The sequence below is a fragment of the Lepeophtheirus salmonis genome, chromosome 6 (assembly GCF_016086655.4).
Source record: "Lepeophtheirus salmonis chromosome 6, UVic_Lsal_1.4, whole genome shotgun sequence".
NCBI classification, from domain to species: Eukaryota; Metazoa; Arthropoda; class Copepoda; order Siphonostomatoida; family Caligidae; genus Lepeophtheirus; species Lepeophtheirus salmonis.
In genome coordinates, this window is record NC_052136.2 from 43,952,043 (window position 1) to 43,976,527 (window position 24,485).

The window sequence follows — 24,485 nt, forward strand, 5'->3', positions numbered from 1 at the left end:
TTCTAAGATCAAGTAGTAACTATCAAAATGGAAGTATCAGCATTTATATAAGCATCCAGTCAAACTCTAAATAATGAATATAAATATACTAGCCAAACCTGACGGAGTCGCTCGTTAAATGTTTAAATAAACCTACAAACATATTTTTTTTCAAAAACTTCTTTATTACTTACATAAATAGGTAAACTACTTTTTTATAAATTTTTATGGATACTTAAATAATACTGAATAATATTTGCAAAGAACGGTTGTGAGTAGGCAAGATTTATTACTTTTCTTGTGGTGCCTTCATCGCAAAATTCAGTGGTTTGATAAGTTTTTTTATAATAGTATAACTATTTAAGACGGAAATACAATATTTATCGAGCGTGTACACGTACTTTCAGCAATGTATAAAATATATCCAGGCGGAAATGTAAAAAAGAAAATCGAAAATGAATGTGGTAATCCTTACAATTTAAAGAATGTTTGGGTGAAGAGCAGCTAAGATGTCATGCCCTCTCATTGGATGACCTGAAAGCAGCCATAATTATTGTTGCATCCGTGTTTTTGTAGGACAGACCACCCCGGTCCAGTCCGGTACTATCAAGTTTAGTACTATTTGTCAGTCCTTAGAAAAGGTAAAATAGATCTCTCGTGACTTCTATTGGGGTGTTTTTCCTTTTTTTTTAATTGTTCTGTTATATAATTGAATGAATTACATAACTAATTAATTATATCATATCTTCGATATTAAATTATATTATAATGAATAAATAATATTTTTTTGCGAGATATTTGCAATAATCTTAGTACATATTTCATATCCTATTGGTGTAAATAAACCATCAATATTTTATGAAAAATCCATGTACCGTCAGTCCTAAGACTGGACTGGACAGGACCGAATAAATAAGGACCGAGACAATACTAGCCAGGATACGAAGAAAATAAACACAAATCTCATATTGACTGGAATGTCTATAATTCTACTCCGTGTACACTTATAACTCCAAAGCAAAACCCTTAATGTTTCTTTTTCACAATCACAAGTTACTACTGTATACTTCGAGGTTCTTTATTCAATAACTAAAAAATATTGAAAGCAGCTTTAGAAAATTATTAAGCCTGTTCAGATTGCCAACTAGAAAAAAACACTCCTGCTTTCGAATCCATATTTTATATACCTCTTCATAAAACTCTCCAACAAATCCTCAATTATATTCCCCTTCATTCATGAACAAACATTCAATAAAATAAGCTCTGGAATATACAAAAATACTACTCAAATTACCAACTAAAAAATATTTTGTATTCGGAGAACATAACAAGGAATTGTATTATTTCTTATACAGTTTTGTTAAATAAATCTGATCAGCACACATTCATATACATAGATTACAGAGTTGACATGATATTGAGGTTCAAACCTGGTCTGGATTTAAATTCTCTACCCTGTTTATACATAAATGTAAATTGGTGCATGCATTATAGATGTGGTTACTCTCCTGTAGCAGGTGGTACATTGAAATCTGATCACTCACTAATTCAATAATTAATGAAGGTTGAGTGATTGAAATTAATTTACCAAACACACAGTCCCTCAAAGTCACCTTCAGGCAGCACTGGGACGACATAACTCAGGACTACATCTGCAGCAGGTACCAGGCTCTCCGTTGCTGACTGGAAGCCATCTTTGTCACAAAGAGCGACTACATTAATTATTAAAAGACCTCAGAAACAAATCTATTTATAGTATTAATTTTGTTGAAATTCTATTGTTAGAATATAGATTAATCTTGTTAAAGTTTCAAAATTCAAGTGTTCAGATTTTAATGGACCAGTCGGTATTTAAGAAGTAACATTGAAATACGCGATTGTAGCTTATTCGGATAAACGTTTGAAGTAACTTAATTACTTTACTTATTCTATAATAATTTTTAAGTTTTGAAAATAAGATATATGCCTTTAATGGAGCCATTATGTATGACATCATGCTCAAATGAGGTGAAATATATACTACACAGGGGAACAATTAGAGAGAAAATTTTATACAAATGAATTGAAGACTATATTCGAATTTCTCTATGAGCACAATATCTAAAACTGATCTCAGTTTGTCTCTCAGTCATCTGAATTTTGATTACTCTAGAATTATAGTAATTTGGGAATAATATCATTCAGAGTCATTTTTTAACTTTGAAAGAATTTTCAATTTAGAAGTAAGATTTATAAAACTTAAGTAGAAGTGTTTTATATGATTAAAAAGTATTTTTTGTGAATTCTGTATCTTTTTCTGAATTCGATATTTTTCCATTTTTAGACTGAAAATGATGAAAAAGGTAAACATTAAACACTTATAACTTATTAATAATATGTATTGATGAGGAATATACATACATAATTTGAATAAAGATTTATTTAATAAATATGTTTTAATTCCAATTTCATGACGTCATGCCTCGTAAAAGGAAGATCGAGGCAATCGAAGGAATTCATCCAAGGAAAACTACCAGACCTCATAAGGGAGTAGAGTGTACTCCTTCCTAGGGAATGAGATACCAGGATCGAAACAATAAAGCAATCCATTCACGATGAGTAAATCATTTTACTTTTTAAATATGATCTATTATAAGCTATGTTTTTCCTCATCACTGTGTATTATGAATAAATTATAAGGGTCTAAAGAAGAGTGTCGTTTTTCATCATTTTTCAGCGTAATCATGGAAATATATCGAGTTCAGAACGGGCTACAGAATAAAAAAAAACAATTTTACAAAAGTAAAAATGACTCTGAACAATAATAGTCCCAAAATACTGTAATCCCACAGATATTTCAGAATGTAGATGACTGAGAGAGAAAATTGAGATCCGTTTTGGATTCAGCTTTCAATGATAAGTTCCTTTTTTTGGCTGGAATTCATTTGTACAAAATGAGTGTTCCCTTGTATAGTCAAACAATTAATTATTGAATGCAATACATTTAATTGAAAATATGTATATCTATATTTTTAATTGCATGATTAGTGTTTTTTTTTTTTGTTTGTTTTTTAAAGAGTGTAAAGAGTTTTTACAGAGTTGCCATGGCCAAACCTCCTAAAATCAATATCAATATCTATGCTGAAATTACTCAAATGTCGATCTTTAATTCTACCCCGAGTTCAACACTTATAAATCTCCAAAAAAATCCTCATTGTTACTCTCCGTCTTTCATGAGCACACGAATCCTTGATTACTTAATACTTAGATGTTCTTTCTTGAGGAATAAATAATAATGATACCAATTTAAAACACTTTTCATGTTACAACAGCAAAGAGTATCTTACGTGTTTTGGCCCTATTTTATACATGACTACGCAGATAACTATAAAATGAAACTTTTTGATGGATTACTGTGCAAAATAATATTACTCTATTAATAAAGTAAAAGTAGTAAATTAAACTTTTTATAGCTAATATCTTATCCCATTCAAAAAAAATCTTATTATTTATTAAAATACATATAATATTTAATGGGAAAAGTAATTTTATATGTGCCCAACAGTGGTTAGAGCGATTTCGTTTTGGTGTAGTGGAGGTGCATACTGGCAGGCCTGTTGTCAAAAGTATTGCTAAAATCATGAAAAATGTCGAGATTTACTATTTCTTTTTACATTCGTAGTATCACCAAGAGATGAACATCGATCCTAACCCGTTTTGAAAAATTTGCAGAAGGCTGGATACAAAAAGAAACTCGAGTAGGAAAGAAATTGTATTTCAATAAGATACCACCAGTTGGTATGCATCTCTAATGACACGCCATAAGCTCAGGAAACTCGCACGGGAGTTTTTATGCATTCACCCTATAGTCTAGACCTGACAACTAGGGACTACAAGCTGTTCCGTTCTATGGCCAACGTGTTTGGGGGTACAAATTTGGTCTCAATAAAGGTTAACATGGGCAATAGCTTCTACAAGAAGAGCCTTTAGAAGTTGTATTCTCGTTGGCAATAAGTTATCCAAAAGAACAAAGCATACTTGGCTTTAATTGGATATTACTTCTATATAGCATTCAAATGAAGCGAAATATACAAGATTACTTTTTCTCCTAAAAAATACAATATATTTATAATTTAACCCAATATTTTTAATGATATAGATATAAAAAAAAATTATTCGAAATGCATTAGTTTTATTGTTTTTTTTGTTTTTTTTTCTATGAATGCTTATCTCCTTGGCAACCAAACCACTGTTTACATAATGGAATTACAAATATTCGACAATTAGCCTTCCAAGTGTTGTGTATCCTTGATATCAAAATTACTGGAACATGGAACATAAACAAGAGTAATTGGAGAATTAATCAGAATTGGGAATCAGAGGATCGGTTTTTTATCTGTAATCGGAAAAATAATGTTTAATTTGCAATTCTGATTCATATTTATCACGTTTCCAAGTTATGAAAAAAAATAGCCCAGAAAATGTAATATTTAAAAATTAAATTAATTTTTTAATTTTTTTTTTGTTCACAGCTGATAAATTTTAATACTTCATCTCTAAAAATGTAATATTTGAAATTTAATTTTCGAGATATTTTTTAAAACATTTATTTTCTAATAAATTTCATAAAAACTTAAGTTTTCTACTTTATTTCAAAAAATTTCAAAAACTTGAACATATATATATGTATATATATTTACTAGTCAACTTTGGGAAGTGAAAGTGATAGTAGTTTCACATTCCCAAAAATAAGACTGGAATTTCTCATTGGGGGAATTTAGGGGGATTCCACATAATAAGAATTAAAACTAGACAATTACCTTGAAAGATGTAAGATGTCCCAAGTGCATGTATTGTAAAAAAAAAAGCAGTTCAACATTGACCACAGACATAAAGAGTTGGACAGACACGTATAAGATATGCATTCTAGTCCTTCAACATCTGGCTGTGTTAGAGGTACCTATGGTCTTGGTCCTGCAGTTACTCTGGAGGACTCTGAAATTATTGGAAATTGACTATCTACTTGTAAACAAGTGATACAGGGCTTTACTTATCATCCGACTATTCCACCACAAAAAAAAAAAATCCAACTTTGAAGGACTGTGCAAAATGTGCATTGGAAAATGTGCTCGCAATCTATGGCAAAGACAATATTCTGTCATAATCAATAAAAAGAGAAAGGATGAAATTATAAGATTAATAGTAAAAAGTGCCAAGTTTGATAGGAATTCCTATCAAACGACGTCATACAGATAAAGCCGCGGCAAAGGAAGATAAATGGAAGAGGTGAATATGACCTCCCACCTAAGGCAAACAATGTGGAGGAGCTAATGAAGAGCCAAGACGATTTAATATTCCTTTGAATCGATGAAGAAGGATCTAATTGCATCTTTTGTATCATTGGACGTAAAATTGTAGGGTGTGGCACAAAGGAGAAAAAATAGAGCTATGCAAGTGGAACGAAGACGTGACAAAGAGCAAATACAAATTCAAATAGAATTATCAGAAGAGCCTCAAGTTCCAACTAACTCTCATTCTGTGATGATGGTGAAAGAGAAGAATTGCAAAAAAAAACGAAGAAGATGAAATTCCAAATAGAAAACGCAAAAAAGTGAATCTAATATACCGATAGCTACCGTGTCCAAGCTTAAGTACAAAGGAACAGAAGTCTTCATACCGGTAGATCTACTGAAATCTTCCATGCTGACTTCATTTGTAATCAAACTTAAAATGACGCCAACGCAGGAAGTTGTATACACTGAAGCACTTGTTGTGAAAATTAGTGTAACAAAGACACAGAAGGATCAACTAAGGACGTTCATCTTGAAGGAAAGGGTCGAATTAAAGCTATAAAGGGTGAAAATGACTGTCCAAAGAGAGGCGCTAAGCTCATTACCAACTTTTTAAGTTTAGTAAAAACTAAGGAGAATTATCAAAACCTGGTACAAGTAGTTGAAAAATAAAGCAAAATTAGGCTTATTCTCTGAAAATGGACAACCCCAAAAACATGAAAAATAAACTGAGAATAGAGCCAGTCCGCCAGAACATACCTTCTGCACTGTTAATTTGTATATTTACTTTGATATTTATTGAAAGAAATATGACTTTGTTTCAAATTGCTGTTTGAGATATTTTTGATTTTCGGATATGTTTTTTTGATTTTACATAATGCTCGAGAGTTTGGAAAGTTTATAGTCTATAATTTCCTTAATTAAATTAACAAAATGGTAGAGAGGCAAGAAAATTCTGATTTTTTTTTAAATGTACAATATCGTGTGCACCATTACCAACACATTTTCAATAAAGTTACATTAAAATTATTTAATATGTTAGGTAAAATGTTTGTTTTTGAATAAAAAAGACAAAATTATTCAAAGACAATATTATTCAACGACACAATTTGTTGAATATTTAAGACCAATATATAGATAATCAAGTTTATTTTCCATAATTAATTAAGAAATTCACAAATCTTTTGCTCTTACAAGAGGGATCCATAGTAGTGAAATCAATCTTGGCCACATGAAGTTCGTATTTAAAGGACATCTAGAGTTTCATTTATTACATGGTTTTTGAGCTAAATCAGATGACACACTTTCATGAATATAGATATCAGGGTTGCCACGATATCCCGAAAATTTATAAAGCAAATGTTTACTGGAGATATAAAGTGGGTAATTTTCGACGGCATCAACCGAAGAAGGTCGTGGCTGTAGTATTGATATAAATAAAACATAATTAATTAATTACGTAACAAAGTATATTGGAGCCCTCTAGTTTACATGCAAGTAAGGAAAATGACACATGAACATAAACAACCAATTTCTATTCGAATACACCAAGTAGCTGTGCGTCTCCAAGATAACCGTCTATGCCGTAAGTAAGTCCGAAACTTTGGAGAGTAAGAAGGGCTCAGTCAAAAAAGGCCAAACTAAACCCCAAGGAGATAAAGAAAACATCATATACCAATCCCTTCAATTCTATTATGGCCCAAGCAAGAGATTTCGGGATTTCACACTAGACTGTCCAGAGAGCTATCAAAAAGAGGATGGAGAGACTACTTTTGACACCACAAATAAGAGAAACACATCTCATCCGTTGCAAAACTCTTTTAAATAAGTCTTTTGAAATATTTTTGATGCCCTTTGTGGTTGCATAGCTCAAAAAAATACATTAACGGTACATCCTACTGCACAATCCGTCATCCAAACAACGAGAGCCTCAGAGGTACAGTCAGCTAATACTGGGAGTGCCTTCTGCCTCCGTCTGGAAGCCATCATTACAATTGAGGTCGGACACATTAATGATTGAAAAACTCAGACACACATTTATTTATAGCATTAATTTTTTTGAAATTGTAGTGTAAATAAATAAACTATATTTTGTTGAATTTTAAGGTTGAATGTATTAAGATTTTAATGAACCATTCAGTATGTGAGTAAAGAAAAAGCTGTAGTTGTGTAATTTGGGAGATCATTTTGTGTTTCAGAATTTGTAGATACAATCTTGAGTTCTTATACGGTGTAGGAACCTAAAATTTAGAGTAGACTTTTATCCACGTTAATTTAACAAGCAAACAAGCGACAGTTAAAACAAAAATAAAATAAACTTTTGTTTTCATTTCATGTCTCTAGGTGTAAAATTATCGGAGCAAAGCCAAGAAAAGGCAAGAACGTATATGCTATTTCCTTCACACCAGTGTTAGTGCTGAGATGGTCGCAGGGACTTTTGGTATCTCCATATTGTACTTCCTCAGAAAAACCATGATGCCCAATACAGCCCCATAACCCCAAAAAGAACCAAAAATTATTCAGTTAAAATATGGCTAACTTCTCGCCTCCTTCATATTGCACTCTTCTAGCCCTAAACTCACCCCAATGGACACTACAGTTTGGAATGTCTTGGAGAATAATGCCTGCCGCACCTCTCAGCCAAATTTTGAAAGAAACTCCACAGGATCCTCTATCATGGTTAAAAATCTATTATAGAGGAATTAACAGTGAATGAGATATTTGAAAAAATTATCAGAGCAATCACAGAAGCAAGAATACAAAGCAAGATAACAGTTAAAAAAACAAAAAACAGTTACAAAATTAACAAATAAGAAGTTAACTTTTTGATATCAAGGATAATGTTTTACCCGAACATTCGATCAATTTAATAGCTGATTTTTTTAAAGAGTTATTAACTTCAAATATTCTTAATATATCCTTCAAATAAATCATATCCCTATCCAGTCTATTTTTATAGTAGCTGAACTGTTCTACGCAAGATGTATATTTAAAAAAAAACACGTCGTCGAAACAACCTGTCATCAAAGATATCTTATAACCTCTAAATATTTATAATCTGACCATTTAGTGTTTCTAAAATACTGTATCATAAAAAATTTCGAAAACCACATGTTTTTTGAAAAATTACAAAGGTAATTTAAGAAGTGTTTTATGGAGAAAATCAATAATTTCTTAATAGAAAAAAAAAAAACAGTCATTGAAATTCTTTGAAAATAAAGATTTTTACCTTGATTTCTAACCGTCAGAAGTGTAATAGGAAGGTTTGGATCAAAGTCAGCAAGAACACAGCCTTTTGTGATGGTGATAACCTGTTTTATTTTTCTCAAATGCATTTTTGTGTTCGTGTAGCTACTGAATATAAATATTTTTCTTTAGTAGGCCATGAAGCGGTTGTGTAGTATGTGCTAAATTTAAAAGAAATTCACCTAATTGATTGGCAAGGTCAAGGAATGATCTGAGACCAGTCAAATTGCTCGGTGAAGGAAATTGAGCGACGGCTGCGACTTTTTCTGGGTCCAGTGATATGGGGTTGGATGAAGCAATAAATCCTGCAGACTTTACAGATTCACCTATTTGAATTTTTTGGTTTTAAATAGTGTGATATTATTCTCCTTACAACGCACAAGGATTAATTTGACTCTATTTATATGTTCTTCAGGGTTGGAAGCAAATATGAGGATGTCTTTGACGACTTTCTTTACTCCATTTAAATCTTCTAATGCTGTGTCGCCTCTCATACAAAATTCATTTGCGGAAGCGTTCAGTCCCAGTGAAGCTATACAATATCGAAGACATTCGAATATTATAAGGAATGTGGCGAGGTTGCAAGACTTATCATTATACCGTCTTGTTTGGAGGGGAATCGCCTAAATATCCTCTGATGCCGATTATTGGAGTGTCTGGAGTTGTTGTGAATGATAATATACTTAGTTATTTTTAATCTAGATAACTTTTTAATAATGCATGTTGATTCACTTTGCTCATTTGTCTCATCTTATTTGTGGAATAGTAGAACTTGAACATGACTGCCATGATCTGAATTCCACCATTGTTGAGTCTTTCGTGAGTCTCTCTAGCTTCAAATCATTTTTTTTTTTTTTTTTTTTTTGAAATTTTCACTTCTTGTACGGGAGGTGGTTTTCTTTCCTTTGGTTTTGGTTTTTGGAAGTTATTCAGAGTTTTAGGATCAATAACCTTAATTTTTCGACTTTTTCAGCTACCTCTCAAAGAATGATCTTTTAAATTATTGGCCTCGTCTTATTATACTTCGAACTCAGAGTTGAATTTTTTCTCCATTTCTTGTAAGGTATCTTCGACTTTGAACAAGATAAATTAACTTCCTTCATCATATACTCGGTTTCTTTCCTCCAAAGTAAATGTCTCCACTCCTCCTATCAAGTTCCTAACTTCTGTATTTTGACAAGTTACATTCGCCTTAGTTCGTGGTTAATGCACTTTATTATTCAACTACGCCATATAGAGTTATCAACTTACGACGTTTCTATTGATATACGATTCTATTGATACGAAATAAAAGGCCTTCCGGACTTGTTTTTTCAATTCACCCTCTGACTGCGATTTTATCTTAAGCGACTATAATAAGGCAACATGAATTTTTAATCCCTTGCCCAGTGGCACGGATTCTAACCCCCCACCCACTCTGTTATTTTTTTACATTTCTTTCATGTCTTTCAATATATTTGATTAATTTAGAAAGCCTATATTCATGTTGGACTATACTAGGATAAAAATATTCTAAATATATGGGATTTTACTTTTAGTGGAGAAATGCTAATCTAATAAAATAAGTTATTCAAGTACATTGGACATACTTATTACACATAACCTATTCTTAATATATGGATAGATAGTAGATATTACACACGGTATACATTAGTATCTGTAAAAATATACAAAATATTTTTTTTTGTGTCCTTTATGTGTGCCCACACCGTGGAACCTAGGAGGAAGAAATTTTTACTGGGTGACTCTTTCGAACCTAGTCAGACTAAGATGGGGATGTTGATTTTTTTTTTTTTTGTGGAGGGTCATATAAGAGGGGCTGAACTGTTTGCTTTTTTGTAGCTCAAGGAGACTAAATAACGGGTGGAGTTATAAATCAAAAAGTAATTGACGTCTCAAAAAAACTACATTACGATTAACTGTGTTTTCTAAATTTATTTAAAATAAAAAAGTGATGGGTAAAAAAAAGAAATAGGTGAAAATTGCAAATTCGTTTTTATTTTTTCAAGTGCAAAAAAATAAAATAACTTCCAATGAAAAAAGGAGTAAGACAAGGAGATCCCTCCTCTGCTTTACTTTTTATTCTATGCTTAGACCTCTTAATCAGTTAGATTCATAAGAAGGGTTATATTGTTAGTTTTTCCTCAATTGCATCCCATTTAAAGTGTCTTTGCTATGCGGACGATCTGACAGTTATTTTGTCTGGTAGTCCCTTGCAAACAATTAAATCAATAAGAAAGACTCTGGGCCTGCTTGATAACTTTTCACAATGTTCTGGACTGCAAATGAATATCGAAAAAACAGAAATTGTCAGTGAATAGAGCGCATTAATCGAAATATTTTGGCCAATCTTCCACACTACAATGAGCACAAAATTGCTAGGATCCTGGATTGGAGATGATTGCACGGAAAAAACCTACACGAAATTAGTTCTTGGGTTGGGCCGACTTTTACTTTTTTTTCATCTTTTAAACTCAATACTGGGAACAGAGTTCGAGTTTGGAACACCTACATAGACTCAAAGGAAATTCATTTATTACGGGAAACGCCATACCAAAATAAAGTAGCACCGCAGGTTTCCATCCTTGAAAAGTATTTTCTTGGGCTAAACAAGCTAAAAAAATATATCGTCGAGAAGGACCCATAACTCTATAAAATATGGTGGCCTCTCTGTCATATTTTTTGACGACTTGTGGAAATTCCTTAACACCTACTGGATTGGGCAACTCTGGAGAGAAGATCAATTTTGCATTAATCATCATTCGAACTTTTTCGAGAGAAGTTACTCGGATGAGCCACTCCCTGGACTTAAAAAGTCTTCCAAAGACTGTCAGAGTCCTCTGAGAGGATGAACAAGCTTTTTAAGGGTGATGTGGATATTGTTTACTCTTTCAAGATACCTCTTAGATGGAAATTACCCACCAGGGGCTCCATCTTCGACATGGGGGTTCAAGCCAGGGGAGGCAACTACTCAGCGGCAACAGCTTGTTTGTACGAGTTAATAAATAAAATGGCGTTGAACTATACAAATCGCATTTGCGAACTTTCTATCAATTCCAAGACCGGCAGTACCATTACGCCTTCGGTTATCTTTATGAATCCCATCTACACTTAGAAAATTAAATTTGACACCTACATGGAAGCCTTTTAGCATTTATTCAGCAAGAACAAAAATAGACTACCCTATCAGGAAGTGCTTTGGTGTTATCGGTATTTATTTGTTATTTCAGCAGAGAAGTGGCTAATCAACGTATTTTTTATTTTTGCCAGATGGAAATAAGCGACCATTTTCTTTTCGACTACGCAAACCTGAAGCCATTCTATATCGAGATTGGAAGCCTTTTAAACGGAAATTTTAACTTTTATCCTCCAAAGCGAGACGATTATATAGTATTTACATTGGAAAAGAAGAAAATATGATTAACTCCGTCATCTCGAAGGCCCAACAAGTGTTATACGCAAGGAGAAGCTCTTCAACTACGGATAAATCAGGTGTTTTATTGATAGTGAAACTTCATATCCGAGTTTTAAAAAAACCAATTTAAGCTTTTATCTATTATCTTTTTTTAATAAACAATATCTTGAACATTTCTTAAAAACATTTTATTAATTTAGTTGGATACTTACGTTTTTTTTATTTTGTTATCATATTTATGTTAAATCATTAACTATTTATTGAAATAGATACGTCTTGTGCCCAACAAAAAAACAGTTTTGGGGGGTTATTTTGTCGAGAACCTGTGTTATTAAATCAAAATTTGTATGTCTGCTTGTTGCCGTCCAAAAACTCCGAGCAATGCCGGGTTTGATAAAAAAGGGATATTGCAAATCTTTGAATACATCTTGTTTCCTTAAATGATTAAAAAAATGCTAAAAAAATAAACAAAGTAATATTTTTTACACATAAGATCATAATTGAGACGTAATAAGAGGCTAGAAAATGACCAATTTTTGACCAAAATACTTTTTTTAAATTGGAACAGTTCAAAAGAAACAAACTTTTCAAAAGTCCGTTTTTTTATTGTCATACTTATGGTAGAAGTATGATTTTGGTATTAAATTATATGGTTTTTGGGGTAAAGAGCTTAAATTTGAAACTAGACAGTCAATTGGACATAGTTCTTTTTGTTTAAAATTTTTTTTAGAAAATTAGAAATCTACTAAATACATATGACTATTAGAAAAATATATGATCTTCTATATGTGACCCATGACGTTCCTGGTATGAAAATATTGAAGTTAGAAACATGACGTCACAAAGCACCAAATTTGAACTTAATCAGTTTGCTTTACTGTATAATAAATTTGTTCATATTTACATACAAAATGGTATTGATATATGACTTTCTTATATGGCGGAGAGGGGGGGATACTTAATTTATAAAAATTGAGCAAATTTAATTTTAACCCCCTTACTAGATATCTTTGATGTGTTTTGGGGAAAAAATTCAAATCGATTGCTCAAATAAACTGTAGTCTAACGAAAATACTATTGGATACTCAAACGATCAGAAACACTGTATTAACCTCCAAATCCAATGAAATAATATCACTGCTCAATCCTAAATCTTATTGCAAGTGGTTAAAGGATTAGAAATTACTGTTATGTGGAGTGTCAAAATCATCAAACAGTTGGTATGTTACAAAAAACAATCAAATTAATTTTTTCCCTTTTCAACCTGTTTTATCTAACAGATAGTGGTAAAAAAAGACATTTTGATACCAAAATCATATCTTCAATGTTAAGGAAGTTATTGCCAAAAGAAAATTGCTATAGAGAAAAATTGTCAAGGAAAAGATTTTTCCCGAAACATTTTTATTCCGCCTCCCCCCCAATATCCTCCTATATTGCAATAAGATTACTCACAATTGAAGGTACTCTTTGGGATGGAACAAACAAATATGTTTAGATATTTGTCTCAAATAATATTAAGCGAATATATGTGTTATTATTAATCATAAAGTTTGAACAGAATACGGGAAATATTTTGTCTAGTTTGGTCACATTTCGATTAATTTAGTCACTTTCAATAATGTTTTTGTCTCGTTATGAAACAATTCTGCGTCAACAAATTTTTTTCAATTATTATACACAAAAGTATAGATTAATTTTCTGCTTATTTCAAATATTTATAGGATAATTTTAGATTTATTATTGAGATTTTTTTTTGAGTTCATTATAAATTAGTTCTCATAAATTAAAGTAATTGTCATAACTAGTTATGTCCAAATAATGCATAAAAAGGGAGCTTAATATGCAAATAAAAGATTCAAATAAAAATGGAGATAAAGGCCTAAAATTCAAATACATTTGGTAAAATGGTATGTATTCTGTTTGAAAAACAAATTTATTCTTTATTATTAAATTTCTCAATTAAACAGATCCTTGTTCTATTGAATTATCATCTGAGTCGCTAGAGTCTCCAGGAAGTCTTTGAACTTCCTGTTGTTGATCTTTGTAAGGGGTATATTAGCAAAGACCAAAAGCTTTTACTAGGTATGTATTCAAGACACTATCTCTGTTATCGTTGGAGGGTATGGTGTTAATCACCTTCTATGTAGATTTGTCTACCATGTTGTTCAAATAAACATTCTTTTTCTCCCTGGTGCACTATTCATGGTGTTCTAGGTCACACTTCATATTGGCTTAAATCGCTAAATCCACAAAGCTTACATAGAAAATACTTTGTTTAAGGGACATACATCCAAATAATTGAACCACTGAGCCTCTTAATTACTATTGAGGGGTCTACTATCTTAGACATGATCAATTTAAAAAGATGTTCTTTCGCTTCGAATTAAATGTAGATATATTGTAGAGAAATTCAACCGGATGCCCGTTTATATTATATAAAAAACAGACTGTTGGCAGAGGTAAGCATTGGAGCCACACAATTTATGACAGCCTTGATGTACTTTACACTTGTGGGAGGTAGCGCATTGTTCCTTCACAATTCCTTCTAGACATAGAAGTACAAGGAGTTTACCCAAACTTGCACTATGGAACCGTTATTATAATGGTTAGAAACTCATTCATTCAACAATCGCCAATGAAGACTTTACTTCGAATAATGAAAAAGTTGATGCATTTTTTATAAAATGCAATATATCGTCCATAAATTACGTACTATAAAAAACCGTTTTAATGCCATTTTAGATATTGTTAATCTTTATGGGAATGTTCAAATAAAAAATTAGTCTCTTTTTATTTTATATTTAGTTCACGTCAAATTAATGATATTTCCAGATATTTATTTCCCAATATTCCTGCTTGTGCCAATATTTTAAAATAGCTATGTTTAATTTGGTTTCTCTATATGTTTTAACAAATTATTTTTCATGTATATTGTGTTTCATTATTAAGGAACTGTACATTTTTAAATGCATACCGATAAAGGTAAAAAAAATAAAAAATAAAACAACTGGCAATTATTTGATTTGAATGAAATTCATTGAAGGCACTGTGGTCAAAATTAATAGACACCTTTTATTTTTAAAAGGCTTATAACGGGATTATTTTTGTTTAAATTGTAAAGTTATACTTCGATTAAACCCGGTTTTTGATTTATTAGACGTGTGTGTTGATATAACTAACTAAAAAATGTAAGCTACTCCTCACCTGTCATGGAAAATCCACTTCCAGGATATATTATATGTGGAAATAAGGCATTATAGATATCACTTTGAAACTGAAAAGCTTGTTGAACCATAAGGAGTCCCCCACAAGTGATGAACATTAAGTCAAAGACGGCTAGTGTCAAAATCAACTTGTAGAATAATTTAAGTCGATTCATAGTGGATATCGTGAGAATAGAGAGAATGTTCCCAACGAGACCAAAAATCCCTATTGCACTCACAGTTACTCCATCTGCCCAAATTTCAAGTGAAGCACGGAGCGCTTCATTCGGAACTCCACAAATGTCTCTTAATTCTTCTATAGATGAATTTCTGCTGCTCATGTATAAATTACTGCTTGTATTAGCGTAACTTTGGGACATAATTAATCTTCCTGAAAAGAGTAAAATCAATTTAGAAATGGAACACATTGCTTTATTACAAATATTTGATATATTTTTAACACGCAGTTACTGTCATAGGGTGTTTATCCAAAATTCAAATTTTCATCATTATAATGCAATATAATACAAACATATTTTACTTTTTTCATAAAATGTATTCTATTGTATAACATCAGTGGCGTCACTAGCCCCCCTTTGGGAGGGGGCTTTATCTCCCTTCAAATTTCAGAAGCCTCTGCTTTTGGTGTTATCGCTCTTGGAATACAAAATGATCGAGCAGATAAGTCTGAAATTTAGAAAGTAGATGTAATAAAATATCCAAGTATGTTGCTATAAGATTTTGTGGGCCTCCGAGGTCATTAAAAGCCTGTTTTTGACAGAAACAATACGTACTTTTCCTTCTCTGCTTATCTCTGTCTCATACCTCTTCTATTCTCCCTCAGTATACTTCTACATCTCTTTACATTATTACTCTACATATCTCTTACATTCATTCTGTGTTTCTATTCCCCTCTATTCAGCCCTGCAACACAGATACCATCTGATAGTAATATATAGAAAATAAACCTATAAGCTCAAAAAAAATATACATATGGAATCTTATATTTATTTATAAGACTATTTTTGGTGTTATCACATATGATAAAAACTAGCAACGCCAAGTATAATAGAATAATAAAAATATGAAAAGAAACCTCACTGACGTCACGATTGATCGATTTTTCCAACAAGTGGAACTGGACAGCGGTTCAAAATAAGGACTGTTATAACACTCCGGAATTCCGGCTCCTTATAGGGAACCAGCTCTTTCGTCTCGGCTCACTAAAAAGAGCCACCTCTTTCGGCTCCCAAACGGCTCTCCAGATTTTTTGCGGCTTTAATTGAAATATTACTATGACATAGGCGTCCGCACATGCACATCCACAGGGGTTGTGCCAAAGGGAATGTAACCCAAAAAAAAAAAAAAAAAAATAATAATAATAATAATTTTTCAAAACAAAATTCAAAAAATTTAATTTTTTGTGAATAACTATGAATTTTTGAAATTTTTTTCGAAAGAAAATTAATATTTGAAATTTAAATAAAGGTAAAATTCATAGTCGTCTTAATAATGGAGCTTCAATATGTCATATAAAAATATAATGTTCCAAGATTTACAAAATTGAGTTAATTTGGATGCTGAAGTATAAAATTGCCTTAGATAACTTAATGTTGAACTGTTCCATGATTTAAGTAACAACAATTTAAGGAGTACGCTGTAACCATATTCAATTATTCACTTTAAATTTGATACTTTATCGTCTATGTATTTTCTTATACATTTTATTTGGATAATTTTTTACGGGTAAAAATTTATTTATTAATTTAGATACATCTATTTGTCTCCTTACTCATGTTTGTTAATTATTAAATATAATTTTTTAACAAAAATATATTCAGATTACAAATGTTATAAAATAAATATTTATTTATGTAAGAATATTTACGGTATTTGATTCTTACAGGATTTATGTAATTACCATCTAATAATTACAACAATTCCACGTATATGATTGAAATATATAATATTAAAGGTGTTATTTATAATAATCATATTTTTTTAGTAATAAAGTAGATTTCATTAAATTATATGAATAGTAATAATATAGTTTTGTTTATATTATGTGAGGAAATGATAACAAAAATTGATAAATAATATTGATTAAACAAAATATTCACAAAGTAATCATAATAATAATACAAAATGATATCTTTCTTAGAACTGTTTGATTACTATTGTACGGTATTTTACTATATGCGATATGCATGTTTTTTTGTACTTTAACTCAATTTTGCTATGACGGTTATGTTTGATGAAACCTTATCTTATTTTTCTAATATATAATGAATTTATAATTTTGATATATCACACTATGTTTATTAATTCTAAGACTTTACCACAATACACTCGAAGAAACCGGAGCTACTTTGATCGCAGCGGCATCCAAATAATCTGTCTTTTTCGTTAGGGCGTATTAGTTTTCATGGAACTTTAATGGGGACATATTACACTACTACCACTCATTGTCAGAAAAATAATTAAATTATTTGCCCTGTTTAATGATCAATTACAAGAAATATAAAAGTTATTCCGTATCTACAGAAGGATTATTGTTCTATCATTTTATTTAAATATTATGTAAATACTGCCCATTCTATTTTATGAAACTTTTAGCTACATTGTGGTTTTGTTTTGTTTCTTTATTCATTGTCGAATTTTATAGCAGGAACGTTTTGTTGAAAATGGATTGATTATTTACATAATATTAAAGCAATGTATCAAGATGTTTGACTTTGGTGATGGAAATTAGGCTAAAGTTGGCAAAAAAATGTAAAAAGAATTGTAGCTTACTATCCAACATGATAAGTTTAAATTTACCAGGAAGAATTCATGCATGAAATGTTTTGGTCCTCCCTAACTTAATACATCTTCTAAAAACAACACTATTATCCCAGAATCTTGTCACCAAAACAGACACTATAAATTTCAATTTTTTATTAACAAGGGGTCGAAGTACGAGCATTACTTGGAAAAAAAACATCCACACTAAGAAATAAAGAGATCTTGGAATGATTTAGATCAAAATAATCTCAAAAATACTTAAATATTCTAGGTTTATCAAGCTGTTAAGTAGAAAAATAGTGTGGATAGAATTTATTGTAAATAAGATGTCAAAACATATGGTTATTGTGTTAGAGGGTATGAGAAGCAGTGGGCCATACAAGGTAATAGAAACATCTAAATATTTTGCATGGAGAATGATATAACGATATTAAACTATAAAGCTTTATTAGCAATTAAATGACAGAAACCTACTGGGGATCATAAAGGATTCAATTTGTTAAGAAATATTTTAATCAAGAGGAAAAATCCATTTTTAGAATAAACGTTTAACGACAAAAATATTTTTACATAAAAGGAAATTCTCAAATGATAAATAAATAAGTTTTAATGAAGCTATTTTTTTTTTTTTTTTATTTATTTTTTTTACACAGAGACTTGGAACAACAACTTCTTTAAGTAAGCTGAATAATAAAGAGTTAAAAAACTTTTGTGAAGATAATTGAAGTAAAAAGTTAAAAAAAAATGGGTTTAAAATGGTTGGCTCAAGACAATTTAAAATGAATCAATTTTAAAAGTTTCGTTCCTCGCATGTATTGGTTTAAATATAGCTTTCTTACATACACGCTTCCTTTTGGTTGTAGCTAGGGCGGAACAAATGATGAGAGAATGTGTTTTTTATTTAAATGTGAACTAGAAAAGTACAGTCATTTTCGATTTGAATGTATGGTTGACATTGAAATATTGACGCTTGTTTTTAGGTGTAAAAGAATAGTGTTTTATCTATTCTGAGCGTAAGCAAGAACAATTAGATTTGTATGATAGCAAAATCCAATATTTCTTATGCAAATTCAGAAGCAAAAAAATCCTCTCACCACAAAATATACATAGTAACTAATGTGAGTAAATTTTGAATCACTTCTTTTAGTGACCTGTTTTTTTTAAGATATGATTTAAGTACGTATTCTGCACTGTGCAGCAACATAGCTCCCTTTTATTATAACGAGTGGTCTGTTAAAATCTAAAAACTTGGAATTTTAAACTTTAGCAAGATATAATTTATGAATTAATAACATAATTTCAACAAAATTAATACTAAATATAAATAGATGTATGACTGAGCTATCTTAATCAAGGTAGCCTTTCATAAACGGAAATTATGGCTTCCAGGCGATGGCAAAAGGCCAGTTAACCGCTGTAGATATAGCTCTCTTTCATGGCGTACTAATACTGGCTGACTGGGGATTTGGAGCCATCGGTTTTTGGATGTTGGACACTACAGGCCTTCTCCTCAACATGAACCCAAAAGGTCTAGTCCAGGAGATTGGCATCTGGGATGTATGGGGGACAAAAGTGGGGGGGAAAAGAGTACAAAAGAACTAAAAACTCAAAACTGGTCTCAAAAGTGGTATCTCCTATCTTACAAAGCTCTTTCTTCCCACCTTTTCATAGCATTCTGGACAGTATGGTGTGAAACTCTAAGATTTCATAGATGAACCCTCATGGACTTGTGGGGATTGCCTGAGAGGTTTTCTTTAACTCCTCCGAGTCTAACAGAGCCTTGTTGATATAGTCCTTCTTCTTCTCCAACGTGTTGTACTTGCTGATGGCGTAGACAGTGGTCCTTGAGACGCCCAACAGCTTAGAGTGCGGTAATGAACATTGGTCGATCACTTTCAAGTATCATTTACTCAACTTGTACGTAAGCTAGAGAGTTCAAATTTGTTTTGTATTTTAATTAATTCTGTATGCTTTAATATATCAAAATATCCAGCTTTACCGGACTCTTCTTTAATGTTAGTTCACACTCAAAGATATGGAGGAATGCTTCAAACTTTTGAAGACTCTTGGATGACGATGTCTAATTCAAAACCTCAATTCTAATAATAATAAAAAATTCAAGAAAAATTGTACGACCTGCGAAATATACCTCAAAGGAGTTTATTATTTGAGACATAATTATGTATATTTGTATTTTGATTAATTTAAGATATTTATTTATTGTTTAAATATCTTCCCCTTAACGGAGGGGTGATGTATTATAAAATATATATCTTTTAAAGGATAGATGTGCCTACGTAGTAGTAAACTGGTATTTATTTATCGAATATATTCGATCTTTTGAGAAGGATTGTTATTTTTATTTGGTTAATAAGTGTCAAGATACATGGGTTTCAAATGTATAAGTCATCCATTTCACTTCTGTACAATGGAGAATCTTGGTTTTCACAGTTGTGTCTGCTTAAGGCTGGAAGTGGGAAAATCAGTCAAAGAGATCTACACGGAACTCTCCAACACTGAGCCAAAATACTCATCTACTAGGCATACAATTTTAAACTGGATTATAGCTATGACAGATGTAACTTTAACTCTGGAGAAGAAGGTTCGTTCAGGACGTCCCTAGGAGATCCAGAACCTTGACAATATCATCCATTTTTGTGACTTGATACACTCCAACCCTAGGTTGAGCACTCGTTAAAGTTGCAACAGACTTTTTGTAACGCAAATAACCGTTCATAAAATCCTGACAGACAATATAGTGTACGTTAAGGTCTTGAGTGTTTAGATACCCTACAAACTGTTGGAAAATAACGAGATTAAACATCCCCCTATAACCTCAACCTAAACTGCCTTTTCCTGCTAATGAAAATAAAACATATACTCGGAGAGTAGGATTTTATTAGCATGTATTGGCTGCAACGGGCGATAAAGAAGGTGGTAGAAGAGAGCCAGTGGACCAACTTGCAAAGTTTTTTAACTTTTCAAGTAGTAATAGCAACTCAGTTCTACTATGTAAAATAGTTGTACAGTTTTTTTATAGTTTTACCGTACAACCAAACTATTTACTAATCTATCTAATATCAAAGAAAAAAGAGTTTATATTTTCAAAAAATTTGGTTGTGAAGTACTTAAAATGGCCTATTTCAACAATGATGACGTCCCATGAAAATGCTCTTGATAAAAAACAGTAAAATTAGTAAATACAAAAAGAATCAAAGTATCTAATTAATTATTTTTATAAATAAGAAATTAATCGAATTTACGAAGTTGTCTTTGTTTTCAATTAATATTTTTATTTTTTTCCTCCAAATTATTTTTTTCCTCCAAATTATTTTTTTGTTCCTCCGAAAAATTATCTTTTCATTATTTAATCAATTTTTCACATTTGTAGATTCCTTTAAGCATCATGAAATTGAACATTTCAGTAATTCAATTGATTGCAAAAAAAAAAAAAAACATTTTATTGATTGAGTTATTACAGGAGAACTTTGTATAAGGAAATCATAATTGATATCATTGATAGTAGTCCTACTTTCAATTAAAGTATTGGATCCACTACTGAATCCAACTTTGACTTATAATATCTTACAGATGAAGAAAGTAGTATTTTGATGATTAATTTTTGATTAGTGATATATCATCATCTACCAAAGGAATGATAGGCTTCAACAAAAATTATATATATGTATATTTTATTTTTTTAATATGATTGATGAAAAATAAAGTTAACTATGATGTTAGTTTTTGTCTATCATTATTTTTTAGGTCAGTGAACTTAGATTTTTTTTTATTTTATTTGAAATTTTACCTAAACACTATATATATATACTCAAGTGATATAGTCACGGAATTAGGATTATTGATGTCATTTTTTAAAAGATATTAGTTTCATAACATTTAAACAAGAGATTATGAAAGCATTGAAAAAATCATATGAAAATAGTGCTTCACACAACTTCTTTTTTATATGTGAGACCTCAGCTCTGATAATTGCCTCAATACGAACCCTAAATCCATTGTATATCTTGAATTGAGACTGGACACTCCTTTGAAGAGTAGCACACACCCTCTCTTCCATACAAGCCTAGATATATAAGTCAAAAGGTTTTGTATCTGGAGAGGAGAACAACAACTTTTTGAGTGAAAACAAAGTTATCTTAGAACTTTCCTTAGGCCCAAGATAGCACTTTCATTTTAAGACAATCGATGAAAGCATCTGCATTGAGCCACTCTTTCCTTTAAAAAAATGGTAGGGCAGACTTTTCCTCTGCTGAATGAATATCTGGAATATTAATGATCAATGTATAACTTTTTTCGTTGGGGTAATGAAAACTCCCAGATTTTTTTTTGATTTTTTGTTAGGATTAGATGGAAAAGTTAAAGAGAGTTATTATATAAAATAAATATATATTATTTTTTTTGGGTAAGTTAATTTGGTTGTGAAAATAGACTCAATTTTAACCAAATACACAAATATGACAAATTTGATTATTTCTGAAAGTTCCATAATTAGATTTTGAAAGAATATTTCCGTAAACATGATATTTACTTTTAAAATCTTCTTTGTTAGCACTATTCAGGCAGTTCAGAATTTCCAATCAGTACAAGTAGGTTTTTTAAGTATCAAAATTCCAGTGCTGTTCTTAACTATTGTGGTATCATAAGTGGAACGGATTGCACAATAAGAATAATGGAAACATTTGATTTTAAGTTTCTAAATTATTGATTATAATGACCTCTTATACAACAAATTTTAACAGAATGTGGGTTATAGAAAAGAATGTTCATTTTTGAGTGAGATTCTTGTAGGCTTTTCTAAAGAAAAGTATATGATTTAATGACTTTTTTCTGGAATAATACTTTATTGAATCTGGAGGATCCATTGCAATGGAGGTGGTTGCAGTAACCTAAGAATGAACCTTCAATAACCTTCTGAATCTAACTTATAAAGGAAGTGTAGACCTTATCAAAGAGGCTCCTTACTATTTTAAAGGAAGTTTACAAGAGATGCTTTTACAAGATCTGGGTTACCAAGCAGACGCAGTCCTTCATCATATTTTGGTCATGTACTGATAATTAAATTTACAAGGGAGTCATTTACAAGATCAGGGATAACTAAATAGACACTGGCTTTAATTTCCTTTTGGCTATTTTCTTTTTACTATACAGGGTTCAAAGTAAGTGTAGACCTTCTTAGCGAGGCTCTGTACTATTTTAGGAATCTATTTTTAAATTAAATTTACAATATAGGCCTTTACCAGATTTAGCCTAATAACATAGGCGTTCGTATAATTATTTTTGGGAGGGTTGGGCTTTAGAATTTTTTGGAATTTTTTTTGCCAAAATTAACTTTAAATGTTAAATATTTTGGAAAAAAATTGCAACAAAAGTTCAAGTGTTTGTAGGAAAACTCTGTTTCAATCATTAACTCTGTTCAAAAAGTAGAACTCAACTAATCAAATAGTTTATTGTCAAGATCTTAGATCAAAAGTCCCGACACATAAAAGAAGAATGAAGAAACCTATATAAGATATTAAAAAGACGGTGGAAGATATACGTGTGAAATTAAAATCATATTACGACATCCATTCCAATAATTTCTTATAATTAGTAATAAGAAGTCGAGTCCAGATACAAAACTAAATTACAAAGTTATGAGCAATGTTCTTTAAATTCAGGGTTTGGCAGCAACAATTTTTATTCCCTCGAAAAATAGTATAGTTGTCTCTGACGTCATCGGGTGGAACTATACAAAATAGAAGTATCAAAATTATCTCATATTATTTATATTTTTAATAGTTTATAATTTGGAACGTAATATTTTCTTTTTTTTCAAGCTTATTAGTAGAGAAACCACTTAAACATGATTTAGGATATTTTTATAATTTATATATTGATGTAAAAGAAACGGGCTGCATAGGACACCCGCTGCCTTGCATTGCCCATGCAATTTAAATGAATGTCTGTGAGTTTATGAGTTTTTTGAAGTTCGCCACCATCTTGAACAAGAAGTCTTAGAAAGTCTGTTTTCTAGAGCTCTGCATGTAAAAAAACATATATCATTTCGAGTAAAACAAAACCTGTGAAGTATACATAAAAATTAAATGACAAAAGTTTTTAAAAAAAGATTTTTAAAAAAAACATCAAGCTAGCAGATGCCTTGTTCGTGAAATATATGCAAAGAATGATTACCCTGAATTCCAAACATTATTTCAGATAAGGTAAAAAACTTGAGATCTGAGAAGAAATGAGGAATTTGATAATAATTTGGCTTTAAAATATATATTTATTAATTGAGAACTGAGTGTATTTTTTATTATTTCTTGCTAAGTGGTCCGTTGCTTTAGGTCCATTTATCGAGTATTTTTCATAATTGTAACTTATAGAAATTTCATTTTATTAAAATTTTGGTAAATTAGTGATATTTGGACGCTTTTATACTAATACGTAGCTTTGGTAGTGATCCCCCCCAAATGTAATTTAAGTCCATGTATATATAGTACTCATTGATGTATATTATACTCTGTAAAATTATGTAAGATAAAGTATATTGCCAATTAATTGGATTATGTCAAACCTATCATTACA

At 30.9% G+C, this 24,485-nt stretch overlaps 1 protein-coding gene across 2 annotated transcripts in view; it reads right to left on the reverse strand.

Moving 5' to 3' along the window:
• The window catches only part of LOC121120295 (FMRFamide receptor-like), a 78,284-nt gene that overhangs the window by 21,784 nt on the left and 32,015 nt on the right, over positions 1 to 24,485 (reverse strand). For both annotated transcript variants that reach the window (XR_011780883.1, XM_071889535.1), the window contains exon 2: positions 15,115 to 15,504. Coding sequence is in view for 1 of the 2 variants with exons in the window: in XM_071889535.1 (XP_071745636.1) it covers positions 15,115 to 15,493 (379 nt within the window). In the remaining variant the exon portion in view is untranslated. The remainder of the gene's footprint in view (positions 1 to 15,114; positions 15,505 to 24,485) is intronic.